The sequence below is a fragment of the Protobothrops mucrosquamatus genome, unplaced genomic scaffold (assembly GCF_001527695.2).
Source record: "Protobothrops mucrosquamatus isolate PMUCROS unplaced genomic scaffold, P.Mucros_1.0 scaffold2985, whole genome shotgun sequence".
NCBI lineage: Eukaryota > Metazoa > Chordata > Lepidosauria > Squamata > Viperidae > Protobothrops > Protobothrops mucrosquamatus.
In genome coordinates this window covers 190,592-208,847 of record NW_015389005.1, presented here as the reverse complement: position 1 = coordinate 208,847, position 18,256 = coordinate 190,592, and the positions used below count along the sequence as shown (strand labels likewise).

General features: G+C 37.2%; 1 protein-coding gene across 1 annotated transcript in view; it reads right to left on the bottom strand.

Annotated features, from left to right (window-relative positions):
* The window catches only part of TMEM232 (transmembrane protein 232), a gene marked incomplete at its 3' end in the record, with an annotated part of 68,249 nt that overhangs the window by 26,987 nt on the left and 23,006 nt on the right, over positions 1–18,256 (bottom strand). The window contains exon 7 of the mRNA XM_015826164.1: positions 12,244–12,422. Coding sequence (XP_015681650.1) covers positions 12,244–12,422 — 179 coding nt within the window. The remainder of the gene's footprint in view (positions 1–12,243; positions 12,423–18,256) is intronic.

The window sequence follows — 18,256 nt, the reverse complement described above, 5'->3', positions numbered from 1 at the left end:
AACAGCAGTGACTAACTACCCAGGGGAAACAGAGCAATTTTAAGAACAATTCTAATCTAATTGGATGCATATGTTTTTGAAACTTCGGGACTAAAAGTTTTCCTATTCTTACTGGAGACATTTGTTTTTATCTAAATAAATAAATAAATAAACCTTGAAAAACTATCATAAAAACTTTGGATTTAAAAAGTTTTAAATGGCATCAGTGACATCTTGTGGGTAAGTATGGTATTACAACTTGTTATTGCCTAAAAGAGACTTGGCTTGAAGTCCAGACTCTAGAAAAAACTCTTTTGACTTTGACAGATACCACCTGTGAAAAACTCAGCTGTAAAGAAGGAACTTTTGGGTGGCATATCTGGCCTCTTTGAACTATGAATGTAAACCTTTACTGATTTTCTGATTTTACTGATGGCGTATTGACTTAATGGTTCTCTGCATTATATCACATATTTTGCTATAAAGGCAGGTTTTGCCTTTAGGCCTTCGTTGAACTAATATTTCTGCGTAAAATACTTTATCATCTATAATGATAGATGATATCTTAGTTCGTTTTGATCTGTTACTGTCTGTTGGTATGCTGTTGTAAGCTTATTTATATTTGTCTTTGCTCCTAATATCAGCTTTATAGTATTTCAGTAGAAGTTTCCACACAGAGATGGCATTTCATGTCTTCTTGTAAATGATAAATCTGTCCCACTATGAATCATTTTTTATCTTTTTTTAAAAAAATTCACTATTCCATTTAACTAAGCTATAATTAAGCCCAATTTTTTAATGTTTAGAAAGCTGTTTAAATACAGGTAGATGTTTGGTTTGTGCTTATAAAGTGCTTTACAGTAATAGTGGCTTTGACACTAAACATTCCTGCCTTATTTCTGCTGTTCTACAAAGCTATTGCAAGATTTTTTATGGAGCAATTAAGCTTTTTCAATAAGCTCTATGCTTTGCTTCCCATAACACTCAGTGAAAAGCCATATTTTATTCAGCAACGATCTCATTTGTTCAAGTCTCTGTATATATAAATGTCAAATCATTTGTGACATTTAGTTTCCCCAATAAAGCTACTCATCTTGCTAAATTCATCTTGCTTTTGTCTTTATTCTCTGTTTCAGCATTATTCTTGTTATTCTTTTATTTATTTTTATTGCCCTTTCTTCCTCCTCCCCCACTTCCGTCCAAATAAGGCAAGATTTAAAAAGGGGGTTGGACTTTTTTGTTTGTTTGTTTACAGTCTCACCCATCATGTTGTGCTTTTTCTACTATCAGTTAAAAGACCCTTGAGTCTAAAGTGGTTTTTTCTGCTGTTTTTTTTTGTTTGTTTTACTGAAACTCTTTAATAAGCTCCAGCAACTCTGCAAGTTTTATAATATATAGAGGTGACCCAAGGGAATCAAGCAATAATAATAGGCCAGAAGTATGTGTAATTAATCAATACTAGCAACAACCAAATACACTACACTTTAAAAAAAACAGTAAAGAAACACCTGAAATAATTGCAATTCAGTACTGTTTATACTTTTTAGCATTTCCTCTTATATAATAAACATTCTCTGAAAGATGTATTAATCTTGGCATAATATATGAACATCATTATTTCCTCTAACTATATCCTATTTAAAAAGCTAACTTCAATATTCAGCCAATTAGCTAGCCAGCCAAATCAATTTTTATTTTCCTTAAGATGCTTTTCACAAGTTTATGCTATATTACTGTAATAATTTTTTAATTTACATGCTTAAATGATGCAGAATTTTAAAAATTATAGATACTTCATGTTCTAAAGTGATCTTTATACAATTTAAGCGTGCTTTATCTTCATAAATTTAATAAAATGATTGCCTCAGACTTAAATAATAACTTCAGATTTCTTTAATTGGGGAGGCTATTAAATATTTTTACAAGTGATTATAGAAGGGAATTGTTCTCCTAACTTAGCAGACAGAAGTAGATCTATCAGCACAGGACTTCAACTAACATCTTAGTAATATTATAGATCATTCAGTGGAGTCAGGTCTTAAGCTGTAGGCCCTATGGGTTATACAGGGTCATAGTATGCTTGAAAAGAGAAAACTATGAAAGAATACACTCATTCAGTTCATTTCAATACCCTATATAACAGGATACAAAATAGGAACTTCTAGACAAACATACAAATGTGAACTACAGCTAGTCTTCAGTTAACTAGGGCAATTGTAACTGGAATTGCTGTTGCTAGGCAACATAGTCATAAAGTGCTCCATCATATCACAACGCCACAGTGATGGCAATTTTGGCACTCCCAGTTGTTTTCATTAAGTGAATCACTATCAGTGGTTAAGGAGGGACCTCGTGTGGTCCCTATTTGCAACCTACTACCAGCTTCCCATCGACTTTGTCAGAAGCCGACAAAGAAGGTCACAAACAATGACCACATGACTGCAGGATGTTGCAACAGTTGGAACTCTGAGGACTGGGTGTAACTATCACAGTTCTTGATTTTCAAACACACAGATCCAATTCCCAAAATAATTATTTATGGAATTTTTACCTCAACCCTTTTGGTATCTCCAGCTATTTTGAAGATTCTTTCCTACCCACATGGAGAAGCAATTACATTAGTGAAATATAATGCCCCTATTGTTTAACCATACAAATAACAATATCTTCTATTTACATCGTTCTTGTTGAATTTTAAACTATTTTATCTGCTACTTCCTTTGAATCATTCTTCCTCTTAATTCATTTTATTATTTTCACTATGTTTTCTTCTGCTTTTTCTTTGACTCTAAATTTACAAGTTTAAAAATGATTCAAATTTTTCTGCTTATATAAATAATGTGTAATTTATTCCAGGTAGGATCCAGTCAGTACTGAAACTCAAGATACTTGCTAGCTATAACTGAGCCAAAGAATTGTAATAAAAGCAGTAAGGGAAAATGCAGATTTGTAAGGGGAAATAACATCAGAAGAGTATGTTAAAAATGTCCATTCTAAGTGTAAAGTAACTGATATATAATAACAGTATATTATACTGGTATAAATAAATCTAGCCTATGAATCTGATAAATCCGGTGAAAGAAACGGAAATTTAAATAATGCCTTTGACTGAAGCAGCACAGGCAAGGAGCGCAAGCAATGCAGTGGAGAAAGCATATTTAAAATTGAAAAAAAAATGTATTATTTTTCCTTGTATTCATTGTGCTTATACAAATAGGTACCGCATTGCATGGAACTTAAAAATGCTTGGCAGAAGCCTTATTTACTTTCTTGCATGCTGCTAGAAGCAGCTTCTACTAATTTCTTGATTTTTCCTCAGTTACCACAAAGGTAGCATGCTTTGTTGAGCTTCTTCAGGATATTTATTTTATTTTGAGATATTCTTTATTATTTAAGGGATATTTCATGTTTCTTTCTGTTACGTCTTAAACCATAGAGATCCATCAGTTTGAAACTGTGGAAATCAAATTGATTGCATCATCTAACTGACCAGAGAAGAAAGGGAAGAAAGAAATATTGTATGGTTAAAACCTCTACCCATTACACCTTTTTTTGTTCCAAATGAAAACACAAATCTTGTCCCAAAGCCTTCAATTCATGAGTTGCTACTTTCTCTGTCTCTGTTACATGCCAGTTTTTCATCTTCTATGGGAATAGAGAGAATGGAGCAGCATTATTTCAGAAGTGATACTTGGAGCAAGCATTGGAAGTAATCCACTCTATTACAATGCCCACACCTTTTCTCAACTGCTTCTTGCTTCCCCACTCTCTTGAAATTGATGACCATCTGCCCAATGTCTAGATGTTATGGTGTCGAAAGAGTAGACCATTCATACAACATGGCTCATTCATGTCAACATGTCACAAAAACTATTGCCTCTAGGAAGAGCAAAATGACTTACCTCATGCTTATTAGTTTTAGGATATATGACAATGCTACTTTGGTCAGCATATATTTATAAAGACACCTAATGCATACCTGGTACTACAATCTATTCTGCCAGAGACAAGATATCCAACCTTTTTAAAGTGAATATACAGTATTTGGACAACTTTCTGAAAGTGATGTCTTTTCCACTCCTTTCCTCAGTTAATGATAAGTTGCAAAGTGCACTCTATCCTCTCTGAATCTGAAATACTTTTTTCATATAAATAAACGGAACTCCTTGCAGATTTCAAAACACTGTAATCTTTTGAAATATTTTTGTTGTTTAGATAAAATTGGTTTGGCTATTGCATTAAACCCTAAAACTAAGGGATCCATATTCTTATATGACTGATATTATAAATCACACATTGTGGAAAACGATATTGATAGATAAGTTAAACTGTGTCTCCAAATTGATTCCTAAGTGAAAAGCAACTGGATGATTATCTACCATTGCCGAATTCCCACCAAGTGTAAGTTTGTGTCTATTTCTGCAGCAAAAAAAAGATAAGAGTACACTACTGGAGTACATGTTGTTGTTTTAACTGGATAAAATCATTCTTTCACATCTTCCTACCTTTCCTAACCAAGGTAGTAGATGAGTGTTTGGGCTGACTTCATGGTGGAAATCACAGTTCATATCACTGTTCTGTCTCATCCATTGGGATTACAGTTACATATTCTTTGACATGACCAAACTTGTTCTTCCTCTTTGTTGTGTATATATCTTACGGTTATCACAGCAGTCGAATTGTCATTTCTTTCTTTGTTTTGTTTTTGCATTCAGATTTCTTAGTTTAAGATTTCATGAAGACCTTGCTTCAGTTATATCCAGCTTTATACTGACTTGGAGCTTATCTAGGACAATGTTGAAACCAGCTGAACTCTTGGTCATATAGTTTATTCCTTTTAAATAATATAATATATTCTTTTTATTGTTTTAGAAAATTATATTTCTCATTTCTGTGATATTTTCCAGGCATGTTAATGAACTGTGCATTCCCCAATCAATGTACATACCTTGCTATGAATAAAGACAAGTTAGTTCTACACCTTGTCATCTCTTTTCTGCCAAAGAGCAAATCTGCCTTCCATTCAGTCAGGGATATAATTCTACACACATTATTCCAAACCTTAGAATGCTGTCTGAAAGACCCTTGATCTCCTTAAAAATAATTGGTAGATTTCTGAGGAGTAGCTCCCATTTATGTGCTTCCCAGGATCAGGCAAGAGTCTGGGATTACCTCTTCAAAGATTTTTTTAAATGGACTGAACTATCATAAGACTGCTAGGATCTGAGAAGGCAGGTCCTGCTGTTTCTATAGGGCCACTCTATGAAAATGATGGCAAATTATGTACACTATCTTTTTCTCCAAATCCCTTCACAGGGCTATATTGAGCGGCCATTTAAATTTTATCTAACATAGATAAGGGCTTTAGTTGCAGGCCCAGAGGGACCTTGTCTTTCATTTTATGAGCATCTATCCTGTTCCAAATAATAAACCATTTGCTTATCTGTAATTAGAGTTCTTCAGATAATCATTTTTAATTCACACTCATTTTCCATCCATAGCTATTGGGATATGTTAACAAATGCAAATATTTTATATGGTTTTCATTGAAAAAGACATTTGATTCCCTCTTTGGAAGAATGGCTAACTAAACTGTGGGAGTACACTCAATGTCCACAATAAAATTTTGCATTTAGAAAATAAACCCAACAGGGGCACAGGCCCTAAGCTGCCACATCTGCATATTCTTGTGCCCATCTTTCAATAAATATTTCTGTATAGCATTTGCAAACTGGAATTAACTATAACTTACGTTGTTCACATTCCACTTTGAATAAGTTCAATTTGCTCAAACCTTTCTGAGAAGAAAAAAAGATTCAACAATTTGTTCCATTCAATTACTCTCCAAAGGCAATCATCAAGTCAACCTATGAATACTGGAAGCGGTACTAAGTCTTTATTGATTTTATTTTGCAAGTGATTTACTGTAGAGACATGATTATAATTAGATGTGCACAAACTAAAGAGGACATGTAAGCAATGAAAACCCTCATTAAGGACTTCTACAATTGCAATTTGACTTCTGCAATTCTGCAAAAGTCAAATTCCCCACAGGTGATCAAAAGCCAAACTTGATATATGTCACCAGCAAAAATAGAAATATTAAGGTTGAGCGGCAGAACACCAAGAAAAGAAAACACTACTAAACTGTGCAATGGGTAAGTAAATAATTATTAAAGGATGCACCAGTACAACTCTGTAGGTAATATATCTTAAAGCAATATAATATTTCCTTGTGCATTAAGTATATGCAGACTCATGAAATTATTATTTCATGAATGCATTTGGGTCAATATAAAAGGAGGGAAAATGACATTGCCATAGATGTATACTATAGACCACCCAACCAAACAGAGGAAATAGATGAACTTTTTGCTAGTCAGTTAACTAAGGTATGTAGGAACTACATCACAATAGTAATGGGGAACTTTAATTACCCTGACATCAACTGGGAGACAAACTCTGCACCATGTGGAAGATCAAACAGATTCCTGACAAACCTAGCAGACAACTTTGTCTGCCAAAAAGTAGAGAAGGGAACTAGGGGATCAGCCATATTGGAACTAATTCTCACTAACAGAGATGAAATGATAGATGCTGTTGAAGCCACAGGAACCTTGGGGGGGGGAGTGATCATGCAATATTGGAATTCAACAGTATGCAAGCACAAGCAATAGAACACAGTTAAACTAGAGTCTTGGACTTTAAGAGAGCTAATTTCAATAAACTTAGAGAGAGCTTAGGAAGGATTCCATGGATGAAAATCCTCCAGGGGAAAACAACTCAAGAAGCTTGGGAAATTTTGAAAAGTGGACTTATAAAAGCCCAGTCTAGCACAATATTAACGAAGAAAAAAAATAATAGCTCTCAAAAGAAACCAGCATGGCTGCATTAAGAACTCTCTGAGAAATTGAAAGACAGAAAGGACAAGTATAAAAAGTGGAAAGAGGGGCACATAACTAAGGCAGAATATCAGCAAATAGCCTGAGCCTGCAAAGACGAAGTGAGGAAAGCTAAGGCTCAAAATGAACTAAGGCTTGCGACAAGTCAAAAATAACAAAAAAAAAGCTTCTTTCAACATGTGAAAAAACAAGAAAAAGGTTAAGGAAATGATTAGTCCAATAGTGGGAGAAAGTGAAGAAGGTGACAAGCAACAGGGAGAAAGCAGAACTATTTAACTCATTTTTTGCATCCGTCTTTACACAAAGAGAAAAAACAGTCCAACCTATAAAAAGCAGTACCGTAAAAAACAGATTAGAAACACAAATTAAGATAGGCAAGAAAATGGTAAGTGAGCACCTGCCCACCCTAGACGAGTTCAAATCACTAGGACCAGATGGATTACACCCCAAGGTTCTGAAGGAACTGGCAGATGTGATCTTAGAACCACTGAACTATATCTTTCAAAGATCCTGGAGAACTGGGAAACTACCAGAGGACTGATGTAGTTCCCATCTTCAAAAAAGGGAAAAAAATAGATCCAGAAAATTACAGACCTATCAGCCTGACCTCAATACCTGGAAAGATTCTGGAAAAGATAATCAAGCAATGAATCAGCAAACACCTAGAGGCAAACAAAGTCATTACCAAAAGCCAACATGGGTTTGTCAAAAACAGATCATGCCAGACAAATCTTATTGCATTCTTTTCCAGGTGACAAAATTAGTGGACCAGAAGAATGTTGTGGATAAAATTTACTTGGACTTCAGTAAGGCATTTGATAAAGTAGACCACAACCTACTACTTGATAAGATAGAAAAATGTGGGTTAGACAGCATCACCACCAGATGAATTCGTAGCTGGCTGACTGGCTGTACTCAGCATGTGGTCCACAATGGAACTGCATCTACATGGAGAGAAGTGTGTAGTGGGGTGCCCCAGGGCTCTGTTCTGGCTCCAGTACACTTCAACATCTTCATCAATTATTTCGATGAGGGGCTAGATGGGGAACTCATCAAATTTGCAGATGACAGTAAGCTGGCAGGAATAGCCAACACTCCAGAAGATAGGCTTAAGATACAGAAGGATCTTGACAGACTTGAACATTGGGGGCTATCTAACAAAATGAAATTCAATTGTGAAAAAAGTAAAGTTCCACATTTACGGAAGAAAAACCAAATGCACAGGCACAGTATAGGTGGTACCTTGCTCAATAGTAGTAACTGTGAGAGGGACCTCGGAGTCCTAGTGGACAATCACTTAAATATGAACCAGCAGTGTGCTGCAGCTGCCAAAAAAGCCAACACAGTGCTAGGCTGCATTAACAGAGGGATAAAATCAAGATCACGTGAAGTGTTAATACCACTTTACAATGCCTTGGTAAGGTCACATTTGGAATACTGCATACAGTTTTGGTCACCACAATGTAAAAAAAGATGATGAGACTCTAGAAAGAGTACAGAAAAGAGCAACAAAGATGACTAGGAATTTACGTGAGAATTTTTATAAAATGTTTTATAGATGGCACTCGGATCCTTCAACTATGTCTCGTATTTATGTAAATTATGAATCCAAGTGTTGGAGGTGTGGACATCCAGATGCAACTTTTTTTCATATGTGGTGGACTTGTAAGGTTATTAAGGCCTTTTGGATACAATTGTGGTGGAACTTACAGCAAATTTTTTAAAAAAGGATTATCTTTCTCCCACAGTTGTTTCTTTTAGGTATTGTGCAAGATTTAGATGTAAAAGAAACAAATTTGATGCTTTATTGTTTATCTGCTGCCCGATTGCTGATAGCCCAAAATTGGAAGAGCCCAATTCTGCCCACAATGGGAGACTGGAGACTGAAAGTTTCGCATCTTGCTGAAATGGCAAAGATTTCGGCTTATCTGAAGAATCATTCGAATGAACAATTTTTATCAATATGGAGAAGATGGATTGTTTATATTCAAAAGAAGCATAGAGTGGTAGAATGTAATTTAGGTTTTTAGATTTTCTAAGTTTGTTTACTCTTTCTATCTTTTCATGTAGATTAAGATATTTTGTGGAGTTAGAGATATTAGTATTTGTTTACTTTTAGATGAATATTATCCTGGGATTAGGTTTGGGAAGTCCGCGGGGGGGGGGGTTATTTGTTATTGTGTTTACTTATGTCATGATTGTTTTTTATGATGGGAAAAAAATAAAATTTCTTTGAAAAAAAAAAAAAGATGACTAGGGGACTGGAGACTAAAACATATAAAGAACGGTTGCTGGAATTGGGTATGTCTAGTTTAATGAATAGAAGGACGAGGGGGGGACATGATAGCAGTGTTTCAATATCTCAGGGGTTGCCACAAAGAAACTATTTTCCAAAGCACCTGAAGGCAGGACAGGAAGCAATGGATGGAAACTAATCAAAGAGAGAAGCAATCTAGAACTAAGGAGAAATTTCCTGATAGTTAGAACAATTAATCAATGGAACAACCTGCCTCCAGAAGTTGTGAATGCTCCAGCAATGGAAGTTTTTAAGAAAAGACTGAACAACCATTTGTCTGACATGGTATAGGGTTTCCTGTCTGAGCAGGGAGTTGGACTAGAAGACCTCCAATGTCCCTTCCAACTCTATTGTTGTTGTTGATGATGCTGTTGTTGTTGTTGTTGTTAGGAATGAGAGCTCCATGCCAAATACCAAGCTAGTATTTTGGGAAGGAAATATTTCACAAATTGGTTGTTATTAAGAATTAACTCAAGCTGTTCATATTGAAAAAGAAATACATCAAGCAAATCCACCATTAGGTCTATTTAACAAGATTTTTATTTTCCACAGGTGTTCACTATAATTTTTAAGTAGCAAAGACTACTATTTTTGAAAGGTTAAATTAAAACCAACACTGGGGCTTAACTTAGTGTATTTCATATTAAAACAAGTTAGCATTGGGGGTGGGGGTAGCTGAGAAGCAAAGTTAAGAAATACCAACAAAAAAAGGTCACTACTCAAGTTTATCCCTAGATACTTGGTATAGGAAAGGAAAGGAAAGGAAAGGAAAGGAAAGGAAAGGAAAGGAAAGGAAAGGAAAGGAAAGGAAAGGAAAGGAAAGGTTACATTTTTTAAGCATTCCATTGTATGCACTTATGAAGAAAGTAGCATGTCCTGTTGCATCCTATAATTCACTATCTCAGATAAAAAGATATCTATGGATAATATTTCTCAGCATAGCATTTACGTGCTCCATCTTGAAAACATGCAATTGTGGATAAATTTCTTATCTCCAATGAACCATTGAACCATTAGCATTTTAAGGTTCATTAAAAAAGACTGCACATTTCACAGAACATGGAGCTTTTATTCTTTTCATTTGCTTATCAATATTAAGCCAACAAGTTAGAAATAAGTATAGATTCTCAGTGTTATGGGGATAACAAGAATAAAAGTCTTCCAAATTATCATAACACTTCTATTTGGTCTTATAAAAAGATCGATCAGTTTAATGTATATAGAAATATCATTCTATTATTATGCATAATGCTTTTCAGAGGAAAAAGGCAAAAATAAACAAGTATTTTTATGTGTATCCTAGAATTTATGAAGATTTGCTTACACAGAACAGTAGAAATAATCCATCATCTTGAATTTGTTTCACTAAGTTATGTTGATGTTGTGACTCCTTAGATATTACTGTTATAAATACTGTCACAGCTATTAGCCTGAAGGCAACATATGGTCTAGCAGGCAATTAAGCAGAGATGAGTATTCCTTACATGAACAAGTCATTCAATAAAGAGCCAGACCAGAATCAGCAAAGTGATTCTTGATGCTTGGGCAAATAGTTAGGGTACTGCCTTCCAGTGCTCAGTGAGATTAGTCTAGTACCGTGATGGCGAACCTTTTAGAGACCGAGTGCCCAAAAACCACCACCACCACCCCTGTCCCTGCTCCGTCGTGCCCGCTGGACCACCCACCACCTCCATGGCCTGCCACAGATCACCCAGGCAGCCCAGCAGCACTATGGTGGCCACGCCCTCCAACCATACCCTGCAGCATTATCTGCGCGCGATGGGGTGCAAGGGCGGAGTCTTGCCCCTGCTGCCCAGCTACCATGTCCTTGGCTGCCCAGCATTTCGTGGGCCGTGCCCAATGGCGACTCTCTCTGGAGGGCTGCTGGTGAGGAGGGGGCCGTGGGAGGGGGAGGGGCTGGGGCGATAGTGCGTGTGCCCACAGAGAGGGCTCCGAGTGCCGCCTCTGGCACGCATGCCATAGGTTCGCCACCACTGTTCTAGTAACTCCTCTGTCAAGTATTTACACTGTGACATGCCTCCTCACTTTTGTCTAGTGCCTCCAGATCCTCAACACTATCAAGAATCCATATTAGAGATGTGCAGATTTCAAGGGATGCTTTGCCTGGTTATAGGATTAAGCTAAGCAAAACAGTATGACCTCCTCCTTGCATTGCATTGCTGTCTGACACCTAAAACATCTGTAATTGCAGCTTGAATCATGCCAGATTTTTTTCACGCTTCCCTCCTCCATTCAATGGAAATAAAACTCATGGCTCTACATAAAATTAAAGTTACCATGGAAGTTATTTTTAAATGGAAGCCATGCGCATCCAATTGACATTCAGCTGAAACATAACCTGAATTGGCATTCCTCCATATTGTTAAACACAGGAAATACAAAATTATTCCTCAAAAATCATTGCTTTTACTCCAATATGCCAACTTCTAAACCCACCAAAAAGATCTCAGACCAAGATCACAGAACAGGAATATAATTAGCTTTTCTGTAAATCCATATAATTTTGTATATCTGAAAAATTTCTTCTTAACAAAATAGTTTAAGCATAAGGCAAAGTTCCAATGAGTGCAGTTTGCAATTATAACTTGTTGAGACTTCAATTAACAGAAGCAATCAAAATACAGTTCCAGCATAAAATTAATTGTAAGCATGCAAAATTAGTTTTATTACACTTTGCATAAAGAGCACCCAAAAATGAAGGCAAGTATCGGTCCCAGAAGAAGGATTGGCACATTGCACTGCAGCTGTTTAGCTATGTGACTGATACTGTACTTTGAAATCATGAAATGAAGTTGCTATCAATAACAGACATAATTTAATAAAAGCAGACTGGTAAAATGTCCTAGTCAAAAAGACAGAAACAATTTCTAGATAAAATGAAGCAATACAAAGTACATAAATTCCTTCTCTTTCTGGCACAAAAATTGTAAATCTTTTTGACAAGCAACTTTAGAGTGATTAACATTTAGGCATAAAGGTTATTTAACATTTCAGCACAAAAGTGGTTTCCATCAAGGGTATATCAAGTTATAAGATTGTCCTTACCAGTTTTTTTGATGAAGCTGTTCCTTATAGAATAGGACATGCATGAGGACTGCATCTATTTCAGAGCTGCTGTTATGTACACAAACCCAAACAAGAAGGCTGTGCCAAAGAAATTGCTTAATTCTGAATTGCTTTTGTTTGGAATTTAACTCAGCTGCTGATCTAGCATTCATGGATGTCTACCAAAAAAAACCCAAAAAGTTAAATCCATTAATAAAACATTGCAAATAAAAAATTAATTGGCAACTCTCCTTACAGATTTGCATCTTTTTTAACTAAAGTTTTATTTTAATAGTATTATATTCTCATGCTGAATTCCTCTAATTTCATTTTCATTATGCATTTGTGTTGTTTGCATTTTGTTGCTGTTATTGTTTCCTTTAAAAAAGTAAACCCAACAAAATATTTCATTTGCTGTAATTCACTATGTTCTTCGATATTAATTTTTCATTGTATTGCGTTAATTTTTAAGTAGAAATGTGTGTGAACTCCCCATCTTACTTCATGACTGGGACCTCTCTGTGGAACTTTTCCAATACATCTTGTGACAGATTTGTGTGTTTTACCAGCATAGGATAGCATTAACAGAGAAATTACATTATTATAGGAGAATGAAAATTTCCAACTGGTGTGGAAACTGGTGTGTATGTGTTTCAAACTACACAGCTTGCAATATCTGCTGGTTCGGATCACTTCCATAGGAATCTAAAAAGTCCCATTAATACTTGGCTTGCACATTTTGAGTGAGTTCTCTTTTCACTACCATCTTATTCTTTTTGATGGCAATGCCTAATATGTTAACTCAGATATACTTTCAATAGAGCCAAAATAGGATGAAAAGAGAGAGAGTGGCTATCACTTAAAAAAAACACAGAAAGAACACACACACATCTTTTTGATAGCTTTACGTAGTAAAAAGCTAATTCATGATTAGATTAGTGAGATGATGGATGATACCAATTTTCTTTAAATAAAATATTAGAACCTAGAATATTGGCTGATGTAGAAAAAAAGGACGGCAAAGAGAGGGGGGAAAGCAACATTCTGTTTAAAACAATTGATGAAGCAAACATTGGTCGAATGAGAATGGAAAATAGGATGAGCATGTAAAAAGCAGAGCATCTTTTTTATAAATGTAGTGGGATATGGGAGAACAAGGTACTTCTGAATTGCTCGAGGAAGAAATTTATGAGCAAAACTACAATTTTAGATTGATACAAGGCTTCTTCATTGCCTAATTGAAGAACCAATTTTTCACAAAGTACTTAAATTGAAAAATTTGATACACATATTTAATATGAGAAGGCTTTACTAAGTACGAATGTTTAGCATACAGACAAAAATCTCCTCGTAATCACTTGTGCCTGACATTTCTACAGGTAGTCTATCTATCCCCATAGCAATCATGTGAGCTGAATAAATAGATAGGTGAAATCCACCGCCATGTTTCAGTTCCATATACAGCCTGCTTTTATAACTCTATTTTTGTTTTTTGTTTCCTTATTTAAACAATTCCCATTCTTTTGGCATAATTTTGAATCTCTCTATAAAAAGTAACAGAGCAGAAAAGATTTCAGGGACATTATTAAGAGACAGCTAAAAATATCAGAATGGTGATTCAATTACTATTACTGAAGCACGGTTTCTATAATATATTAAATTGTTCTGGGCAATAGATTATTCTTCAAACTTTTCAAAATTGCAGAACGCATCTTTGTAACATTTTATTTATTTATTTATTTATTTATTGAATTTATATACCGCCCTATCTCCCTTACGGGACTCAGGGCGGTGAACAGGCAATAATAAAAACCACGATAAATATACACAAATTTCTGTTCTAAAATCAAATTAAATAACAGGCCTGCTCTAAAAATACCCCATACAAAACCCCCACTAAAACATAATCAAACTATGCCATGCCGGCCGCACGGAATAGATGGGCCTTCAGGAAGCCAGGAAGGGTAAAATAGAAGCCCTGAGTCATTTAAAATAAAATAGCTTCCAGACCTTGCATCCCTTGAGTTTTCCGTTCCAACTCATGATGAAATATACAGAAGAGGTCCTCCAGCTTCTGCACTGCATTAAAGCCTGTGAGATTAGGATACAAATAAGGGCCTCTCTGGAAGCAGGGATGGCACCATTTTGAATCAGCACTGTTATTGAATGTCTCCATGAAGATGTGGGGTTTTAATCAATTAAATGCAAGAGTTAACTATATCAACTACTGCATTAGGATAAATGCAGGTTTGCTTTGTTTCTTCTGTCCTATGGGGTGAAGGGACCTGCATTGGCAGGAACTCATGCTTTGTCCCATTTCCTACATCATAGGATCTCCCATCTCCTTCTGAAGCAAAGGCACAATAGTGTCTTACTATAAACTAATGGGAAACCTACTATCTCACAAAAACATTCATTTCTTCTGGAACAGCAGCTAAGCCAAATAAGAATTTATTCTTTGTTTTCTGAATAGCCCTAAGACAAGTGTTTAAGCTGGTCCTAAATAATAAAAAAAACTAGATATAAATACTGTATTTAGAGAACAGTATATTTTTATTTGATAGTCTCTAGACCAGTGGTTCTCAACCTTTTTAATGCCGCGACCCCAACCGGTCGTAAGTCGAGGACTAAACCGGTCGTAAGTCAAGGACTAAATCGGTCGTAAGTCGAGGACTAAACCGGTCGTAAGTCGAGGACTACCCAACCGGTCGTAAGTCGAGGACTTTCCCTGCCCGGGAGCGCCGCGCATGCGTGGTTCCGCCCCCTGCGCCGGCTGAGGCGTAGCTGGCAAGCAGCAGAGATGAAGCAGGCCGACCACCAGCTGGCCCAGCCCAAGGGAGGTAAGACACCCGCCGGAAAAGGGAAAAAAATGGCGGACAAAAAAATGGCGGACAGCCTTGCTTGGCGACCCCCGTGAAATGGTCGATCGACCCCAAATGGGGTCCCGACCCACAGGTTGAGAACCACTGGTCTAGACATCTGTGACTCTGCATGTTTGAAGTATGCACAGACCTATTATTTTCAATCACAATATATCAGTCATTTCCAAAAAATATAGCTATCATTCATGCAAGATTTTTATCTATTTTTTTAAAAAAAACTAACAAATTGAAGAATTGTATTTTGAAGTTCAATAGGGCACCTTGCAAAGAAGATTGGAACAGACAATACGGGTTTAGATGGATAACAGTCTAGCCTAGTACTGAAGCTATTCCCTGTGTTCCTAATGTATGCCTCATTACTATGACGTCTTTTAAATTTGTTTTATCTGGGCAAAAAGCAATATTCATCATGGCAGCACAGCTGATGAGAAAAACTCTAGCAACCAATATCATGGTTCACTAAAAAAAATCACCCAGGCCACTTCAGGTTCTTGTGGGAGAAGTATATCTGCAACCATGCAGAATAGCAGACATTGAATCTGTCAGCACTGTACAAGTGAAGGGCTGCTGGTTGGCTAAGCAGAACCTGCTGAAATCAAAAACATATGTCACAGCAACAGCAAATGATTTTTAACAGCAAACAATCTCACTAGGCGCTGTAAATCAGGAGTTGTCATCTCCTAAAACAAAACTGGTGCTCTTAATTTAAAACCTGAAGCTTAGACTCTATTTCTCTCTTATTCTTTATCTGTGGCCCTGAGAAACCCTTTAGTTTATCCACTGCTTTTATATCAGAGTACATGTCAAGGCTACCTCTCAATTCAAAGGAAAGATTGAACATGGTTATTTGAGGGACTGTCTAACAGTTTCTGCCCACCAAGTAAGATTGGACACTGTGGCTAACCGTGCTTAAGGTCCCTTCAATTAAACAATATCATCTAGTAGGACCGAAGTAACACACCTTCTCCAATATGCTACCTAAAAGACATCTCTCCAGAGATCCATATGGGTCATACCTGCAATTATTCTGAAACTCTTTGAAAACCTGCCTTTGCTCTAAGTCAGTGTTTTAAACCTGGCAACTTCAAGTTGAAAACCTCACATACTCTAATGACATTCCTTCTTGGACTAGACCTGCCTTTTCTGCCAGACTTGATGGAACAGGTAGACTTGATTGATGAGAGGCAGTCCCTCAAATACCCTGATCACATGTTGTGTAGTGCTTTATAGTCACTAGATGACCCATGACCCATTGAGCCATCATTTTAGAGATATTTCTTGTTACCTAAATAGATAAACAGAAGGACCATGAGCAGAGGAAAAAGCAGTGGGAGCAGAAGTGATTTTTGACTTTCTGCCAGCTTCCCCGTTGACTTTGCTTGTGGGAAACTGGCAAGGAGCATCAGAAATCACAATAATAGGATTGGAGCTGACTGTTTGCAAATACAATTTTATGAAGATCCTTCAATTTTAATTCCATGGAATAATAGATCCCCAATTTTGGACATATTCTTTAAATTAGCCCATTTGAAATACCTTGTTTCAAAAATTGTTGCCTTGTGATGCACCATTGTGGCTTACAGACAGATAATAGAGGTTAAGAGTATATAGATTACTAGCACTTTGAATTGAACCTGGAAACAAACTGGTAGCCATCCTTGTCATCACATTTTACCTCAGGCGAAGCTTCTGGATGGTCTTTAAGGAAGCCCCTTGTAAAGCTCATTACAGTAATCCATGCAGGAGGTGACCAGGGTATGAGTGACTGACCACATTCCAGGAATGGGGGAACTGGTAAACAATCTGAAGTTGTGCAAAGGTCCTCCTAGCCACAATTGTCACCTGCTCTTGAAGCTGGAGTCATGAGCCCAGAAGGTCCCCCAGATTGTGCATCAGATCTGTCTAGGGCAGTGCCACCTTGTCTAGAAACAAATATGGTAAATTTCCAGATCCTGATGGCCCCAAACCCAAAGCCCCTTAATCTGCAATCTGTTGGTTCCCATACAGATGCCCACAGCCTCCAATAACCAAGTTAGAATGTCAATGTAAGGGCCTATCTCAGCTAAGCCTCCCAAGAAAGCAGAACTCTTGAAACAGGCATTGTCTCAAAAGGAACTTTTATTAGAGGCTACTGACAGTAGGGAATCAAGGTGGAATCTGAGAGAAAAACCCGCGAAGCAATATATTAGAAGCAACATTCAATACTCCTCCCCACAGAGGCTCAGTGTTCGTTTGAATCCCAGCCAATCCACAGGTGGCATCATTTTTGGTAACTGGTCATTTCGGTGGGCTCCTCAAGGTCTTTCTCACTTTCGATTTCTCCTGGCTCCAAGCGAAAACCATCTCTTAGATAAGGGAGAGACATTCCAATCCCTGGGGGAAGGGTATCCTGCAGACAGTGCAAGCAATCCCAAAAGCTCCCCCCTCCCAATAGAATGGCAGGCCACAAAGAAAGGCTTCAGAAAAGGGAAAATAGGCACAGGGTTAAAATACATTTCTTTGGAGACCTGACAGTCAACTAATTCCCTAATTCCCATAACACTGTTTTATGTCTAAGTATTTATCCATCTAGTAGGGCTGTATTATATTATCCTTCTCATCTTTCCTTTTACCTTCTATTATTGGTATCTTATGATTATATTACTTCGTTATTTGTATGTACATTGAGAGCTTATGCACTAGAGACAAATTCCCTGTGTGTCCAATCACACTTGGCCAATAAAGAATATTCTATTGTGCAGAGAAAAACAGAGAAAAACAGCATCACTAACATCACCAGGGTGGAGATATACAACTTGGTAACATCAGCAGGCTGATAGTACGTCACCTCATGGCTATGGTTTCATGTAGATGTTAAGCAGGAGTGGAGAATCCAACCCAACAGCATTCCCAAAAGTCAGGTTCAAGGGCAGGACCTCACACTTCCATTCAACATAGACCGGTACGCTCCCACAGAGTGGGTCTCCTCAGGGTGCCGTCGGCCAAGCAGTGTCGGCTGGCGACCCCCAGGGGGAGGGCCTTCTCTGTGGGTGCCCCCGCCCTCTGGAACGAACTACCCCCCCAGATCCGGGTGATTCCGGATCTCCTTACTTTCCGCCGCGCCCTCAAGACATGGCTTTTCCAGCAAGCGG